Source organism: Geotrypetes seraphini, chromosome 14, assembly GCF_902459505.1.
Source record: "Geotrypetes seraphini chromosome 14, aGeoSer1.1, whole genome shotgun sequence".
In the NCBI taxonomy this organism is placed as follows: Eukaryota; Metazoa; Chordata; class Amphibia; order Gymnophiona; family Dermophiidae; genus Geotrypetes; species Geotrypetes seraphini.
In genome coordinates this window covers 60,667,006-60,685,354 of record NC_047097.1, presented here as the reverse complement: position 1 = coordinate 60,685,354, position 18,349 = coordinate 60,667,006, and the positions used below count along the sequence as shown (strand labels likewise).

Sequence of the window (18,349 nt, the reverse complement as noted above, 5' to 3'; positions counted from 1 at the left end):
TCACTGTCAAAATACGCTTATTTTATGATAGTCACCTTAACCACAGCTTCCAGTGCCAACATGCAGCTATTACTGAGCTAAGTAAGCATCTAGTTAGTGACTATGGCTCTCAGGCAAAAGAAGAAAAGTGGATACTCACACTGTAGGTACCATGCTCGCCAGATTGCATTGTTGAGGCGAATCTTGTCTCTTTGAAGAAGTTTTAAACCTTTGAATGTCTTCCATTTTGGCGATACAATTTTTCCACTGTAAGAACGGGTAGAAAAGGCAAAATTCAAACCTCACTGCCAGCCTGAAATGCTGGTACCATTTACTGTATTCCCTTTCTAAACTTTTACAGCAGAAACCACTCCCAAGACAGAAAGGGTCTCACCTGTATGCCAGGGTCATGCATTCAAACAGCTTAGTAAGCGAGGCATCAATATTCAGATACCCACTGCTCCGTGGCCCAAAGCGGTAAATCTGGCAGGTGCGGGCATTCACTGTGTTAAAATCGTAGGTGCCAGCATTCTTCAGCCGCTGCCCCTCATGCCTAAGTCCAGGCACAGCAGAGGTGATGAGGATCCCTGCCTTTTCATGATCTACCACAGTCACGGAGGGCACAGTTTCTTTCTCATCTTCATCTCTTCCATCACCTGTAGTGCTAAGGGCTGCTTCTGGATCCGCATGCGCCTCCGACACCATAAAGTGCCCGCTGTGAATAATCTGGGGACGGGGCACCCTTGGTTTTTCGTGTTCCTGACGCATACTTAAAGCGGAGATTAAGTGCATCAGAATACCAGTCACCTAATAAAATACGTGCATATGTATGCCACCTTAAGAAAACAGAGAATTCAACTATGAAAAAATATAGTTTGTTTGTTTTTTAATTACACAACTAAAACAATGCTTATTTCCCCAGGCCTTAACACTGAAGAAAAACTAGATCAGTTAAAAGGATTTTAAAAGGACCATCTTTCCCCATCATTCCAAACAAAAAAAACATTTTCCTAGCCAGAAACATCATTATTTCATCTCAGTTACAACAAGGCCCCAACAGGAAGCCAAAATGATCAGAAATCTCTCCCTCCCCCACCCCGTACAACATGTCTCCGTGATCCAGCCCCCCCCCCCTCCCTGAAAGCCCCTTCCCACCGTCCCGACCCTTACCCGAGCTCGCCCACCACCAATCCCGCAGCTTTCCTTTGTCACTGACCCGTCCCCTCTGGCAACAACCTCCTTCCTTCGGACGTCGTTACGCTATGACGGAGACAGGAAATGGCGTCACAGAGGGGGGGGAGACGCTGGAGTCTGGAAAAGTGAGAAAGAGAGAGAGAGAAAAAAAGTTGTATCGGAGGGAGGGCGGGACGCCAGCCAATGAGGTCTACCGGAATGGAGGTAGTTCCGGGTTGGGAGAGGTGACGTCTCAAGCGCCACCTCTTGTTCCCCTCCCTAAATTCTGCGCAGCCGCACTTCGCAGTCTGGCCGTGGCTGGTGCGGCGGCTGGCTCACGCGATCCCGGGCGCGCATGATCAGAGGTTCCACCTGATCTACGCGCTGGCGCGTGCTTGTGGGCGACGTAAAAGTTGCTTTACCTGTAACGGTAGCTTCCCGTGCACAGATAAGCCTTCCAAAAACAAAGAAAAGACTGCAGCGTGGAATGTACAAAGTGCAGGAAGCTTTATTAAAAGTCTATAGAGAATTGTAATCCATAAAAATGGCTCTCATATGCATGAAGTGCGGACCCAACATGGTCTGCGTTTCGGAGTAACTCTCCTTCCTCAGGGGTCCGGGATGTCCAATGTATCACATATAGAGAGTCATGCAGAGAACACGGTTGTTGTATAAAATAACAAAAATTTGTCCACGTTTCGGAGAAACTCCTTCCTCAGGGGTCCAGGATGTCCAATGTATCACACTATAGAGAGTAATGCAGAGAACACAACTTTGTATAAAATAACAAAAATTTGTTAGTCAAAGACAAGAAGGTCTCCTGTGCTAACACACTATGTGGAATCTTCAACCGAAAGTACCCACACTGTGTGTTAGCACGGAAGGAGACCTTCTTGTCTTTGACTAACAAATTTTTGTTATTTTATACAAAGTGTTCTCCGCATGACTCGCTATATGTGATTCATTGGACATCTTGACCCCTGAGGAAAGAGAGTTACTCCGAAACGCGGACAAATTTTTGTTATTTTATACAAGTTTCAAGTTTATTAGTTGACTTGATAAATCGCTTAATCAAATATTCAAAGCGATGTACACTTTAAATTTAACAATTATTAAATATAAAAAACTAAAACAAACAATACAGTACATACAATTATTAAATAATGGGTAAGAACTCATGATTATTAACATTGATAAACATGGGAAAGAAGGGCTGAACTACAATTCATAAAGTAAAGAAGAAACAACAGTTTTCTACGCATGACTCTATATGTGATACATTGGACATCCCGGACCCCTGAGGAAGGAGAGTTACTCTGAAACGCGAACCATGTTGGGTCGCACTCCATACATATGAGAACCATTTTTATGGATTACAATTCTCTATAGACTTTTAATAAAGATTCCTGCACTTTGTACATTCCATTGCAGTCTTTTCTTTGTTTTTAGTGTTTGCCTTTTACTGCAGACCCATTGGATTTTTCTTTTGTTTTGCCTTGCAGATAAGCCTTCCAGCCACTACAAGCTCAGAAATCTCCAGAAAAGATTTCTGTGCCCATGGGGCATTTCCGCTCAACTGTGTAACTGTATAATGTTCACCCAGCTAAAGCCCGTTGTCAGTTGCGTATGGAGTTTGTGGCAACTTAGGTGGATTGTGTGGCTAGAAGTTTATCTGTCCATGGAGAACTACCGTTACAGGTAAACAATTTTTCTCCTCAGCCACACATCTGTTTGCAACGCTCTACAGCGCTGCATACGTCTGGTAGCACTAGAAATAGTAATACTAGTTGAGGTAACAGTCAGTTATTGATAGTGCTGGCCGATTCACTTCTGTGAATCTTTTTGTAATCAGACTCACCAGTGATACTCCCTTCCCCCCTGTGAAACTTGATAAACCTCCAGGTAGGGTTACCAGATGGCTCCAGAAAAAGGAGGATGGATTGAGACATCCAGGTTTTACTTCCATTGAAAGCAATGGAGGTAAGAAAGACAGATTGAGACATCTGGGTTTTACTTCCATTGAAAGCAATGGAATAAGAACAGATTAAGACATCTGGGTTTTACTTCCACTGAAACAGTGGAAATAAAACCTGGATGTCTCAATCCGTCCTTTTTCTGGAGGCCATACGGTAATCCTACCTCCAGGCCTCCTAAAGCAGCGGCGGTGGCAGTTTGTTAGCAGAGTCAGCACTCTGAACTGCCGTTTCCTGGTCTGCCCCGCCAGAGCCTTTCCTCTGCCGCGTCATCAACTTGTTCACAGCGCTGCCTCTTTAAGGCCAGCCACCACTGCTGTGGGAGGCCCGGAGGTATGTCAGATTGTCTCATGATGGAATGGTCGGTGGGGTACTGCTGCACAGAGAGATGGGAAGATGCTGCATTTGGGAGGAGAGAGGAAGAATTGCTGGGGTGGAGGAGAGGGAGAGATGAAACAAAGAGGTGAGAGGGAGAAATCCTGCATATGGTGGAGGGGATCTAAAGAAAACCCGAACAATGGGAGCTAACAATACTAGGAAAAAGCGAATCTCCCAAGCCCCAAAAAAAGAAAGCTGTGATCAGGGGGAGAGACTGCCCACAGGGACGATGGAAGTAGAAAACTACTTCCTTTAACCACTACTGAATCTTAACTAATAACTCAAAATAATTTGTAGAGAGCCCTCAGTCACACAGCCAACCTCCGAACTCCGGAGGAAAAGGCTGTCACTGATTTGCACCTAGAAGGTGTCAACTGTGAAACATCCTAGGGCTCTCTGTGAATTTAAGTGCTAAATAACACAAAAGTGCTGTAAGTGCAAAAAATCAAAAACGTACACTATAAGCAGTCTCTTCCCCTGAACCAGGGGGGCAAAAGAACAAGTGTCCAAATTCAATCTGTAAGCCAAAAGAAGGTACTTAGCTTCTCTGGTAAGCAGTCAGCAAGTCACCAACGGGACTCCGTTTCGGGGGAGCACTCCCCCTTCTTCAGGAACGACTGACGCTGTGCAGGAGCCTGTGAATCAAAGGGCTACAGCAAAATGGCAACGATGGAAAATGGCGCTTGAACCAGGGCGGACGCCTCTAATTTAAACCTGCAGACCAGAAGGCGTGACCGTAATGTCAAGTCACATGACTAAACCAGGTGCGGGTCGGAAAGCTATAATGAACCGGCCCGCGTTGTTTGTAAAATCAAGCGCAGAAAAATATAAAATAACCAAAAGGAAAAAGGTAACTATGAACCACAAAAGCAAATAATCAAAACGTATGATGCCACTCGATATATTCGTTGTGTCCAGTGGGAATGAGAGTTTGAAGTTCGTAAATCCAATACTGTTCCCTCCTTTGCAACTGAGCAAGCTTGTCCCCCTGATAGTCTGAGAAAATCTGCTCGATAATCACCCATCGCAAGTCCTGAAACGCATGTTTAAATTGTACACAATGGGGTACCATCGGAGAAGTCATGGATTTGGTGTTAATCCGACTACGGTGTTCTATCAAGCGAGTTCTAATAGCCCTTTGAGTCCGTCCAACATATATCATGTCACATGGGCATATAATGATATATATAACCTTTATATATATATATAACTTTTATTCCATATTAAAAGAAAGTTCTTTGTCCAAATTTAAGGACAGCCTCTGTTAATGGATTGGTTGACAAGTAATGATGTCATGCAGGACAAAAGGTACAAATTGAGGAGCAACGAATTATCGAGTTGAGATCTTTGTCAAAAAGGCCAGGATTTTGGCGTCTGTAAAGATTTCCCAGATGACGCAAAATTAACCTTTTGAGGTCCATTATGACAATAAATGGAAATAACTATTTTAATAAAATTTGCATCATGTGTCATTTTCCATGTACTTTTTACACGCCTAGAGCTGTAGGCAAAGATAGTTTAGATGTCTGGTCTACCTCTTCAGTGCCCTGTTCCTCCATGGCATGAGTTGTCCCAGTCGCTGGTTTCTCCAAAGGGAGCGAGTCCCTCTGAGTTGTCTCCTGCTGCAAGCCCTCCGACGTGCTGGCCTCTCGAGGGGAGAACACACTCTCGTCTGACGTGCTCTCCTCTCGCGGTGAGCTAGCTCCCAGCGGCAACGGCTGGAGGGGAGGCGTCCTAACATCGGGGCTCAGAGTCACGTCTAGCCCATGGGATGTCGTCGAAGCATTCCTCTCTGCCGACGCTTCCATCGGGCGATTCCCCGAACCGACTTGCTCGTTTTGAAGGCGTCTGAAGATGTCTTCAATTGTAGGAACCGTGGGTCCTGAGCGCTGGGAGGCACCACCAACACTCTTGCCCCTTCTTTTCGGCATTTCCAAAGAGGTAAGGAAAACACTCTCAGGCGTCCTTCCAGCATCAGACAGCGGCAGCCATCTTGGATCCTCGGTGCAGTCTTATTTTATTAAACAATCTGACCCTCGGGAATGTCTGTAGAAAGACTTAATCGCCCTTATTTTAAATGCTTGGAAATATCCATCAAGCCCTAAACTTTGAAAAGATATGTCACCTCCTTAATCCTGCAGTGGGTGATGTCCCTCTCACTCGCCCCTCAAAATGAAAATGAAAAGGGAAACCAGGCTCTGTGATAGCATCAGGTATTATGGGCATTTTAAAAAAGAGCAGCGTGCAGATCAGAAGAGTAGCCTAGCGGTTAGTGAACTGTAAACCAAATGGCTCAGGTTCAAATCCCACTTTGTTATTTCTTAAAATTGTGAGCTCTCCAAAAACAAAACAAATACCTACTATATCTAAATATATAATAATAATTTATTTCTTATATATCGCTATACCAGAAGTTCAAAGCAGTTATAAGCCACCTGCAAGCCTGAAGGCTATCGAAGAGGTTTACATTCAGGTACAATAGGCACTTTTCTGCTCTTGGAGGGTTCATAATTACAAAATAAAAGAGTTAAGGTGGGATTTGAATCTGGTTCCCTTGGTTTAATGCAGTGGTATTCAACCCAATCCTTAGTGACAACCTGGCCAGTCAGGTTTCCAGGATATCCACAATGAATATGGATGACAGAGACTTTGAAAACCCAACAGGCCAGGTGGTCCCTAAGGACAGGGTTGGATACCACTGGTTTAAAGGATATTGAACTAACCATTAGGCTGCCCTCTATTCTGCAGGGATGTATGTGTAGCCATTCTAAGAATGCCTCCATTCTCCTTGTCCCTGCTTTTTTGTCATTCATATGATTGAGACGTTTAAATATATCACGGGCCGCATCGAGGTGGAAGACGATATCTTCTTTCTTAAAGGACCCTCGACCACAAGAGGGCATCCGCTGAAAATCAGGGGCGGGCAATTTCATGGCGACACCAGGAAGTACTTCTTCACCGAAAGGGTGGTCGACCATTGGAATGAACTTCCACTGCAGGTGATTAAGGCCAGCAGCGTGCCAGATTTTAAGAAAAATGGGATACGCATGTGGGATCTCTAGCTGAGTGAAGCTATGAGTGTGGGTCATTAGGGTGGGCAGACTTGATGGGCTGTGGCCCTTTTCTGCCGTCATTTTCTATATTTCTATAATGGACATGCCAGTTTGTAAAATGGCTTCTCAAACTGGATTATTTCAGTATACAGATGCCCATCTCATGTATTTTTAAAGAGGAAATCCTGGCATATTTCCTGTTAGAAAATACATGTGAGATGAACATCTCTATTCTGACAGACATCCTTTCAAAAATGCCCCTCTAAGTAACCAATGTTACTTTAAAATTTGCAATGTATTTAAATTTACAATGTTATAATCAATAAAGTTTATTTTGCTTTAAAAAAAAAAAAAGCTCTCATGAGCTTGAGCTCCAGCCTCAATAATGCCACTGTATGACCTTCTACAAATCAAGTTAGCTCCCTGTATCTCAGTTCTAGTTTTAGCAGACATCCAGGTTTTCAGTTGCCTGGTGTTAACCAACATTCTTTTTCTACTATTAAATTACAATAGAGTGTCAATTATTTGACATACCCCAGTGACATCAAAGCATTGCCACTGAAATGTGTATGGGTTTCTCTTTCCCCACATCACTCTTAGTTAAAAGGCAGCAGTGCTAGGTAAGATTCTTGGGCACATTGAGTTTTAAACTCTTTTTCCCGTTTCCTCTTTTGCAACATGCATTCAGTCCACTTTTTCTGTATTATCTGACTTCAATTATCCAACAATCTCTCATCCCCATTTACATCAGATAATTGAGACCCTACTGAATTTTAGGTATGTATGTATATATTTTTACAAAGAACTAAAACAGGCACAGATTAGGATTTTCAGACCAGTGCATAAAACTTTGGTTTATTCTCAGAAATGTGTCATGATTCCTATAAATATAACACAAACCATTTAAAAATAAGTTTTAAAAAGATTCTGCGGTCAAGAACAAGAGGCAATACAGGAATGTTTCAAAAGAGCAAGGTTTCTCCCACTGTGGCAGATGCAGCAAAGAGGACTGCCACTGCTTGCAAAGTACAGTGGTGCCTCACACAACGAACTTAATTGGTTCCAGGAGCAAGTTTGTTATGCGAAAAGTTCGTTATGTGAAACGCGTTTTCCCATAACAATACATGTTAAAAAAAATAATTCGTTCTGCAGCATAAAATATGCTAAGATGACATAAAAAAAGATAAATTTGTCAAAATGGTGAAAATGGTGGTCTTGCTGAGGCCAAACTCTTTGACGAGGTCACACTGTTTTACCCCACATTCACTCCTTCTAATTATTTCCCGTTTCATTTCAACAGAAATCACCTTCCTGCTTTTTTTAGAAGCCATGATATATAAAAAATATTGAGTTTATCTTAAAAGGACGACTGTATACAGTGAGAGAGGGCAGTTAAGTGCAGTGCCTGCGCGGAAGGATGCAATACATCGGCAGCTCGGGCGACTTCGTTGTGTGAAACGAAGTTCGTTGTGTGAAACGAAGTTCGTTGTGTGAAACGAAGTTCGTTGTGTGAAGTTCGTTGTGTGAAACGAAGTTCGTTGTGTGAATCAAGACATGAAGTTCGTTGTGTGCAGCGTTCGTTGTGTGAGGCGTTCGTTATGCGAGGCACCACTGTACAACTACTGGCAATTGTGTAGGTTCAGAATGGCAGCTGGATTAACGACAAAGAATTAACTAGGTCAGTATTCAAAGGCACTATCCAGATGTGCTGTGGTAATAGTGCCTCTGAATATCCATACAGACCACCTCCATTTTCATTCTATAACAGGCCACTTAAATTTAGGTGTGAGGTGTGAGCTTAAATTTATAGAATACTGCAATTCATGTGTATTAGTACCCTATTTCTATATTGTGTTGAAAATTGCACTCACAAAGATAGGTGCACACCCAATTTGTGTGTACAATTTAGTTGATAAATAAGCCAATTAGTGCCGATCATTGCGCGCTAATTGACATTAATTTAAATTCACGTGTGTAAATTTTATATGCGGATCTAAAAAAGGGAGCACGGCCATGGGAGGGACATAGGTGACTCGGAAGCGTTCATGGAATTTGTGCAGTTTTGCTGAATAAGAGTGATCCTTTACACTGGGTGTTAGTTGGTGTTAATCCTCGCACCCAAAATTCAGCACAACTCCCGGCGCCAAATGTTATTCTATAAACGGCAGCCATTCCCTTTATTCCAAGGTGGTGTACATTTAATACATACATAATAATTAAAAGAAAAACACAATTAAGCAACAGAAAAGTCAATTCCCACAGCCCCTGTATCATCTGTCCCGAATAAGCAAGTGACACCTGAACAGCCTCCTAAATCGATCCAAGTTTTGCTCTCGCCATAGTCCTGCTGGAAGCTTCTTCCAGACTACAGGGCCTACTATCGAGTAGCTCCTTCTACAAGTCCAGTAGACTCTCAGTTAACCGACACCCATGGCGATTGATAGATACCGGATAAATGTAGTTTCTGGTTGCTTGAGAGTTACTATTAAAAATAAGCCTAATACTATACCCCATACTATGCCATACGATAAACTGTTCCAGACAAACTACCACACATGTGGTAGGCAAAGCTTGGGCGTACTCAGGTGTGGCGTGTCAAGTTTACATTTAAATTTCCACCAGAAACTGATTTTACATTTTTATTTAAAGTATTACAGTATTTCTTTAGATTTTTTTTCTGGTTGCTTGAGAGTTCTGGTTAACTGAGTTCCGGTTAACAGAGAGTCTACTGTACTAGATTCTTTATACGTGGCCCAAGCTTTCTTGAATTTGGACACTATTTTCATCTCCACCCAGTCCACTTGGAGGCCACTTTTTCTAGACTACATTTCTAGACCCTTCTCTGAATGCCCTTTATAGAAAAGTGCTTAGCGCTAAAATTTTTGAATGGCATCCGAATTTGGGTAAATAGTATCCCACAACACAGGAAATGCAACCCCACGTGTGAAAATGTAAAACAACAAAGGAGTGTGAAAGGGACACATTGAACCAACTTCAGGGACAATCAACTTATTAAAAATATTCAAAGAACTGATGCATATACAACATATGCAGGCCTAACAACAGAGGATCAAAAAAAGGATTAAAAGACTCTCTTGTCAGGCCTGTATATGTATCAGTTCTTTGAATATTTTCAATAACTTGATTGTCCCTGAAGCTGGTTCACTGTGTCCCTTCCTCAGTCCTTTTTTGTTATCCGAATTTGGGTGCCATTTATAGGACTGCAGCCCGAGTCTACAATTTTGTGTTGAATCAGGGGGTATTAACATGGGAGAGGCATAAGCAGAGCTGACATTTATGTACACAACTTAATACTGTAATTCGAGCACTTAAATGTCACAGGCACAGCCATCTCTGTCAGCCACAGAGCTGGCATAAACGTGCATGCCTATATCTTGGCATGCCAATGATGACTTTTGCTAGCATACCACAAGGAAACTTACACACATAAGTGGCCTTATAAACCAGGCTCGCTGCCCGTGTTATTTGGGTACCTAAATGGATTCACCTCCTACGTGAATAGTGCCGGGGCAGAGCCAGGACAGTCTGGAAACTTATCCAGATAAGAGGTAATTCTGTAAAGCAGGTACTGATTGCACACATAAATGAATAGAATGGCGAGTGGCGTCTGTATGAGAGTGTGATCGGACTTGTTTACACCCTGAGGCAGCTTGACAGTGAAACGCTGGCCATCGTTGGTGTTCCGATCCTTAAGGAGAAAGTTAAGTTACTATTATCTTCTTCCATATCACTCAATTCTGAAAGCAATTTTTTGACTCATTGCTATGACCATTATAGTAGGAGGTTTTATGCCAGTGAAGTGATCGCCTGAACACCGTTATTCCACCATTGTGGAGGTGGGTGGGCCCCTGTCTGAGGCTTTTTCCTCCGTTAAGACTGGTCTCTGCTTGTGTCTTCTGTTTACTATACCTTCAATTTTTCCTTTTGGTGAAAGTGTTTTTTGTGATTATTAGTGATATTCACCATATCCGAGTTTTTGTGCTATAATCATAAATTAGGTGCCATTTATAGAATTGCACCTAAAGTGAACTTAGGTGCTGGTATTTAGGCCAAGAAAACCCTGGCATAAATAGGCAACACCTAAGGTTAGGATGTCTACCAGTGCCCAAGTCCAAAACAAACGCCTAAATGCCAAACCCGCCCATGATCCGCCCCCTAACCATACCTACTTTCTGATAGGCACCTACCATCCAATCAACAGCAATGTAAGCCAATTATGAGATACTAATTGCTCATTATCAGCGCCAATTAAGCTTTCTCAAGAATTAAGCTAGGCACCTAGATCGTCTAGGCGTGCCAATCTAGGCCCCTAACTTTAGGCGTCTTTTACAGAATCTGGGCCTAGATGCTATTCTATACGTGCCATAATGCCTCTCTGCAAGGGGAGAACATACGTGGGCGTGGAGTTCACATAGAATACTATCAATTACAGATTACTTAGGCGCACCAACCTACGCCTGCCATGGGCACGGTGAAAGAGAACACCCCAATGTCAATATTACGCTAGTATTCTATAACGGAATCTTGACACCAAGAGGCCATTGTGATGGTGCTAAGCGCATGGCATTGGGGAACCTAAACTGAGGCACCGATTTATAGGATTGCTGCCTTAATACGTGTATTCAAGGCACTAATCACATTGGCAGGGGCACGGAATGTGCCAATTCAGCAGCGACTGTGCCAGCACTATCCATTTTGCAGCTGAAAAGAGCCACAAAACCGTTAAATTCTGGCCCCTCCTCCACAGCCCCTAATTATATAAATATTATCTGACCACTTAGGGCTCCTTTTACTAAGGTGCACTAGTGTTTTTAGCACGCGCACAAAATTATCACGCGCTAAACCGCACGGAACGCTTCTAGAATAACGCCAGCTCAATGCTGGCGTTAAGGCCCTAACGCACCTTTGTAAAAGGAGCCCTTAGTGATTTAACAGCCCAATATTATTCACATAACTTTTTTATGCATCCTTTGTCTGGAGGACACAAACCCTGCTTTGAATATTGGCCCTTTATTTAACAGATATCCCTTGCACCAAAATGGTGGTCCCTACGATCTCTTTCAAGTCTTAACGATGGTCTCAGAGACTAAAACATTACCAAGTGTCTGTATAGGCAGAAATCTTAATTATTTGGCATACTACTTCTGAAATACAGAACTTTATCGTGCAAGGTTCCAGTGGGCATTTTCAATTGCTGATTGGTTTTATACACAGTGTTAAGTTTGCATTAATAAAAAAATCTTTGACTAATATACACCCTTGTGGCAGTGGCAGTCTAGTAGCTTCTGCTAACTCAGAAGGGGAGGGGGCCGATAGACCCCATAGCCCTTTCGATCACAGAGGTCATGTGAAGTGTCAAAACATCACAGACAAGTTCATTATGTTGAGCTGCTTGGCCCCATTGGAGGTTAAAATAATATGGAAGTCGGACTTTGAGAAGAGCAAAACAGAATGAAGCTTATCCAGGAGAGAATCTCTAAAAGCTGGTGTATGTTTATTCAAAAAGATCAGGAAAATGTATGGTTGGAGTCCCAGGTTAGGACATGCTCTTTCCCTCCCCAGGAGCTGGCCATTTTTAGATTTTCTTTCACATTAGGAATAAACAAGCACGAACCTTAAAAATATGCTCCACCACTTGCCATTTTTAAAATTCATTTTAATCTTGCAAATATGCACAAGCTTGGCCCATCTAAACCGCAGCTGCTTATCTGGAAATAAACCAGCCATCTCGTTAGTGATTGGATGGCTTGAGCTCAGGAACACTTGAGATGGACTAAAATAATTCAAACAGGCTGTGATCCAAAATCCCACTTATAACCTGCAGGTGGACTGAGATTTGATGGAGCTGGCTTATTAATACTTTCAGCTGCGGCAGGATCGTACAGTCGTGGAAGAAGGAAGCTAAATGATTTTTAGCGAAATGTCTGTTTAATGAAGCCTCTGTTGGGCTGGTCCCACCACACTGTGGCTGAGATTCAGGCTTTGTTTTTCCTGGGCTAGTGGCACCGCAACATGGCACAGTAGCAATACTGTCACATACAAGGAGGGGGGTGGGTTGGCTGGCATTGCAAGAGCACAAAATTAACGCTGGAATTAGCTTTACTTTCCAGCCCCTTGGCTAGTAGGGAGGACCTGAAAAGTCCACTTTGTTATCGTGGGCTTAGGACAAAATAAAATATGGCTTAAGCAGGACCTGTTGATTTCTTGCCCGGTCCTGCCCTTTCTCAGTGTCACAGTGATATCGGCATTCACAGGTGCTTTGGCTGCCCCTCCTGCTCAGAATAATAGCCAGGGCAAATGATCCCTGCTCCGCTCTTTACTGTAAACAATAGATATGTTTTAAAAACCATGAATGTGGTCCCTTCACAGAAAGTTCCAGAGATATCACGGCTATGAACACAGCCACTATGGCCAGGAACAGGTATTCGTCTTGGCTATTTCAGCATTTGATTGTACTCCGAGACACTGGGTGGGTTTTCTAAGCAAGCTATATGTTTCTTTTTATTTGTGCATGGAAGACCCTAATGCATGCCCCGTTGATCTCATCTACAGCTAATTTGTTGTGGAACAGTGGGTTCAATTTTAAATACTAAATGAAAAGAGTTGGAAATTCTCAGCACGCATTTGCACAGAGTGGCATAAGAAACCTGACATCCTGACAAGCCACTTTCAAGAGTTCTTCTATTGCAAGCAGCTTCAAAACTTCAAGTCAGGCTGCGTTATCTTGCATTATATGAACTAAGGGCCTGATATTCAGCCAGTGGCAGGCAGTGCTTTGACTGCCCCACTACCGGCATTCAACCTGGATATTCAATTCCTGGCCGTCTCCGGCGACAGCCATTGAATATCCAAGATTCTCAAAGCCAGCTGGTGCATAATTAGTTAAGTCGATATTCAGACTTATCTGGCCGAGGCTCAAGGCCTGCTTTTAACGCAGCTGTGTTTTTGGTGCTAACCATCCAATTTCAGCGGCAAAAAACGTTAAATGCTGCTGAAACTGACTGGATAGCCACCAAGATGTGAATTAACTGGTCAGTGGCAATTCCCAGCCAGTTCGCTTTTGTTGAATATTGGGCTACAGAGCTTCTGAAGTCTTGAATCTGTTCATGGTGCAGGCTAGGAGCTAGCCAGTTTGAAGACAGGCAGTAGCTGGTTCTTTTCTTGGGAACCTCTCACCATTGGCATGGATTTTCCTCCCTTCATGGAATTAGGGAGAACCATCCATGCCTCCCCCCCGGTGGTTACTTCTTGGGGGACATATTCTTCTAGGGATCATAATGAGTGACACTGCCTTAGTTGGCTCCAAAAGGTTGATGATGTGTGAATTATATAAAACTTTAAGAAAGAGGAACAAATTGTGAAGATTGTGTGTGTGTGTCGGGGGGGGGGGGGGGGGCAAGATTAAGGCTGTGCTCTTGGCAGCAATTTGCTCCAGCATACATCTTTCTACATGAACCAGTCACATGACTAATTTCTTTCCTGCACATGGCCAAACACCCACACCTCTCTCGAGTAGGTCAAAACATGTCCTTCTTGGGCCAGCCAATGTTTCTTGCCAACAATTGTTGGCAGCATCTCTCTTGTTCAACCTAGTCCACCAAGCACTCCCAACTGATGACCCGTCTTTTGCTCCAGTGTGCTGGCAGTGCGGCATGTTACCTGTGAGACGGTGACGGGATTAAGTGACATACGTGATCGAGGCAAAGTGCATGATTAAATTGGTAACAGGGGTTTAGCTAAAGATCACCCTCATCTTGAGCTGGACAGCTAGCTGAAGGTCCGTGATCTTGTGCCAGCACGTCAAAGGGTTCTACAGCATCAACATGATCCTGACGCACCATCCTCCGGCCTCCTGACACTGTTCTCTCCAGCCGTGATGGGGAAGACTTGTCAAGAGCCAAGTCGGCTTCTCTGCTACCTGTTACTCCCATGATGGATTCAGGTCTTAGCACTAATGCAACGGAGGAGGCTGGCGCAGCCTGCATCAGGCTGGTAACCCTTTCCTGCTCTTCTGCAAGGCCTGTGAGCTGCAATGGTGCCCATTCCCTGCTGTCCTTGTTCCACCGTAACTCCTTTCCTCTGAATGGTTCTCCTTTTCCACTCCTATTCTGTTCCATCTCCCCTCCTCCCTCTGGTTCTTCCTCACCCATCTTGCTGGGTACAGTTTCTCTTTCATTTTGCCCAGTGTCTCTTTCTTCCCGAGGCTCGCTCTCATTGCGTCCATTCTGTTCTCTTTCACTTCTTGGCTCTCCCTCTGCTTTCACCTTTTGCCTCGATTCACTCTCTAGTTCTCCCTCACTGCTCCAGTTCTTTCCTTTCCCTAACCTTCCCTCTCTCATTCCATAAAGCTCTTTCCCACTCTCCGGCTCTCCCTCACTTTTTCCATCCTCCCCCACCTCCCTCTTGTCACCCTCTGCAGGGGGCGATAACATTCTCTCAAAAGCTTTGGCTTGGCGGGACACAAGTGCAGCTGCCTTTAGCTCAGCCACCGACTGAAGGTGGAGCAGTCGAGGCCGTGAAACAAGCTCCACTTCCTCTTCCGTACTGTCGCCTTGGCGGAGCTCCTTGTCCTCACTCCCCTCTGGTGGCTTCTGAAGGGTCTCCAACACTTTGCGTACTTTCCCCGTTTCTGGTTGGTACGACTTCTGCTTAGTCAACTTTGGCTCCACTTCCAGCCCAGGCTGCTCGTGGCTCTGCATGCCGTTCTCTGCTACAGCTCGGGGCTGGCGAGGCAGACGCTTCTTGGTACTGCGTTTGGATGCACCCAGCCCTGGTATCTGCTCTCTCCTGCCACAGCTGCCCAACATCCCTGGATGTCCCTCAGAATGTGAACAGCTCATTATCTCAGGAGCTCTCCTTGGCAAGGATCCAAACACCTGAGAAAGAAAGTCAAAAACAAATCTCTCAATATTCATTCTGTGCAGGCAGCCCATGTTTCCCTTGGCTTTTAGGCTATACATTTACCATTTTCTCTATTCAAAAAATATTTCATAGTTTAAAGCAGAGCTTACACATCATCGAGAGTATCATTTTCAAAGGGGCAGCAGGGCTTGCAGGTCAATTTTCAAAAGTGAAAGGTTGCACAGAAAATCCTACAGGCTGCAGGGCTATTTTTTTTTTTTTGTTGTTTAATCCACAAGTATGCAGGTTAAAATTTGTGAAAAATAGCTGTGGGGATCTGAAAGTGAAATCCCCACTTGATGGCCCTGGCCCCATCCCAGAGCTATCACTTTTTCCTTAGGAAGGTTTTAGGGCAATTTGGAAATTATTATTATTTTTTTTTTTTTTGCTGCTTTAGCCATGGAAATTCCTTTGAAAACGGCTTCATAAAGCTGAAAAGGTAGCATTGTGTTGTACATTAGAGAATGACACAGTGACAAAATTCATCACCGTTCCCGTCCCCGCGGATAACCGCGGGAAATAATTCCATGTCATTTTTTTAGTGTCTATTTCAGTCTCAGTCCTTCTATACCATCATTTTCCAAAGCAAAGCTTGAGGGTCAGTGGCTGTGCTTATGTGAGCCAGTGACATCACTGATATGATTGGCTCTTAGGCACTGGTGGAATGAGGCATTATGACATCACAATATCTGCTCTGGAATGTTGCTGCTCAATCTCAGCATTCTTCAAAGCAAAGCTTGCGGGTCAGTGGTTGTGGCCATTCATACTCTGATTCTTCCCTCTCTCCTTAAAGAATGACATGAAGATGGTTTCCCGCGGTTATCCGCGGGGACGGGAACGGTGATGAATTTTGTCACCGTGTCATTCTCTATTGTACATCATACACTCAGATACTAATTTTTCAGGTGCTGAGAGGAGTAGGCCATATTATGAAAAGCATGTAAAGCATGTCCGCTGTGTTGGGCCGTATATTGATGTCGTCAATATACTAAAGCTTTACATCTTTAGTTTTAGCATATTGACGATATCAACATACTGCCCGACACTAGGGTTACCAGATTTTCCAAATGGAAAATCCAGACCCATGGCCTGCCCCGTTCTGGCTGGCTACGACCGTTCTGGCTGCCTGGCCCCCTCGACCTGCACGAGCAACACGCGACATCGGACGGCATTCGTGGATGTGCCGGTTGTGATGTCACACCCGTGCGCGTGACATCACGGCGTTGTATCCGCACATGCTGTCCCGACGTTGCTCGTTGCCGGGTTTTGAAAAGCCATCCGGGGAAATCTGGACGCCTGGCAACCCTACCCAACACAGTGGGCACGCTTTTATGGGCGATATTGATCATTTCGCTCGCTTAATTTGATGGGCCGCATCGAGGCGGAGGAAGATATCTTCTTTTTCAAGGGTCCCACGACAACAAGAGGGCATCCGTTGAAAATCAGGGGCGGGAAACTACGAGGTGACACCAGGAAATTCTTTTTCACTGAAAGAGTGGTTGATCGCTGGAATAGTCTTCCACTACAGGTGATTGAGGCCAGCAGCGTGCCTGATTTTAAGGCCAAATGGGATCGGCACATGGGATTTATTCACAGGGCAAAGGTAAGGGAAGGGACATTAGGGTGGGCAGACTAGATGGGCCGTGGGCCCTTATCTGCCGTCTATTTCTATGTTTCTATATTTCGATATTTGGCTCAAGCACTTTAATTATCAGAGAAAAGTTGAGGCGCGTTGTACTGCATTGAGATTCGGACTCCTGAGGCAGGCCTCACGGCCGAAACATGAACAGGCCGAGTCTTGAATGTAACAAAGATATTGAGCACCATTGGTCGCCTTCTCTGTTTCCTTTTTGCTTCTACCGTGACAAGGAAGAATCTCATGTTTGGGTGCAAAGCAACGCATGTGCCCACTGCCCCGGACACGTCCTCCTTTTCGAAGACATGTCTGGAGGTCCCAACGGCTTTTCAAAACCCGGCCCTTTGTCCACTTTTTGAAAAGCTTCCTCGAAATCGCGTAGGGCAGGAGGGCATCCACACATGCGCAGATGCCCTCCTGCCCGAGAGCAGGCAGCGGGGCTGGGGCAGGGCTAATGTGGGATTGGGGGGTGGGACTGGGGCAGAGTTGGGTGGAACTGGGCGGGCCTGGGGGGTGGGTCTAGGGGGGGTCCGGATTTTACTAAAATAAAATCTGGTAACCCTAATCACAGTGCAAGTACAGCAGAGACACAGACCTTATTTCAGTCAAACTGGGACTAGGGCCAGGACTGGCAGGAATACAGGGGACAGCTGCAAAAGGTGTCACACCCAAGGAGGCATCATCAGCAGACTTCTTTTACCTATACAGAACAGGGCACCCATAAACGCATAAGAACCTAAGAATAGCCTTACTGGGTCAGACCAATGGTCCATCAAGCTCAGTAGCCCGTTCGCACGGTGGCCAATCCAGATCATCAATACTTGGCAAAAAACCCAAAGAATAGCAACATTCCAGCATCTCAAAGAATAGCAAGATTCCGGAATCCCAATGAGAGCAACATTCTAGAGCTGAGATTGTGATGTCATAATGCCTCATTCCAAACTGCCTCAGTGCCAACCTCATCAGTGATGTTACAATGGCTTAATTGTCCTATACTTGGCTCATGTAAAAACATAAGAATAGCCATACTGGGTCAGACAAATGGTCCATCAAGCCCGTTCTCACGGTGGCCAAAACCCAAGGAGTCACAACATTCCAGCATCTCAAAGAATAGCAAGGTTCCGGAACCCCAATGAGAGCAACATTCCAGAGCTGAGATTGTGATGTCATAATGCCTCAGAACCAACCTCATCAGTGATATTACAATGGCTTAACTGTCCTATACTTGGCTCACG

At 44.5% G+C, this 18,349-nt stretch overlaps 2 protein-coding genes across 5 annotated transcripts in view; both read right to left on the bottom strand.

The window, feature by feature from the left end:
• The window catches only part of LOC117348448 (MLX-interacting protein-like), a 53,188-nt gene extending 51,877 nt beyond the window's left edge, over positions 1 to 1,311 (bottom strand). For 2 of the 3 annotated variants that reach the window (XM_033920631.1, XM_033920633.1), the window contains exons 1-3: positions 1,150 to 1,307; positions 374 to 815; positions 140 to 246 (exon numbers count right to left, since the gene is read on the bottom strand). In XM_033920631.1, coding sequence (XP_033776522.1) covers positions 140 to 246; positions 374 to 771 — 505 coding nt within the window. In that variant the 5' untranslated portion in view covers positions 772 to 815; positions 1,150 to 1,307. Of the gene's footprint in view, positions 1 to 139; positions 247 to 373; positions 816 to 1,149 lie in introns of all 3 variants that reach the window. The other variant, XM_033920632.1, reaches the window with a different exon arrangement.
• Positions 1,312 to 12,049: 10,738 nt separating this feature from the next.
• SSH3 (slingshot protein phosphatase 3) overlaps positions 12,050 to 18,349 on the bottom strand; it is a 105,018-nt gene continuing 98,718 nt past the window's right edge. For both annotated transcript variants that reach the window (XM_033920342.1, XM_033920344.1), the window contains one exon: positions 12,050 to 15,453. In XM_033920342.1, the coding sequence (XP_033776233.1) occupies positions 14,314 to 15,453 (1,140 nt within the window). In that variant the 3' untranslated portion in view covers positions 12,050 to 14,313. The remainder of the gene's footprint in view (positions 15,454 to 18,349) is intronic.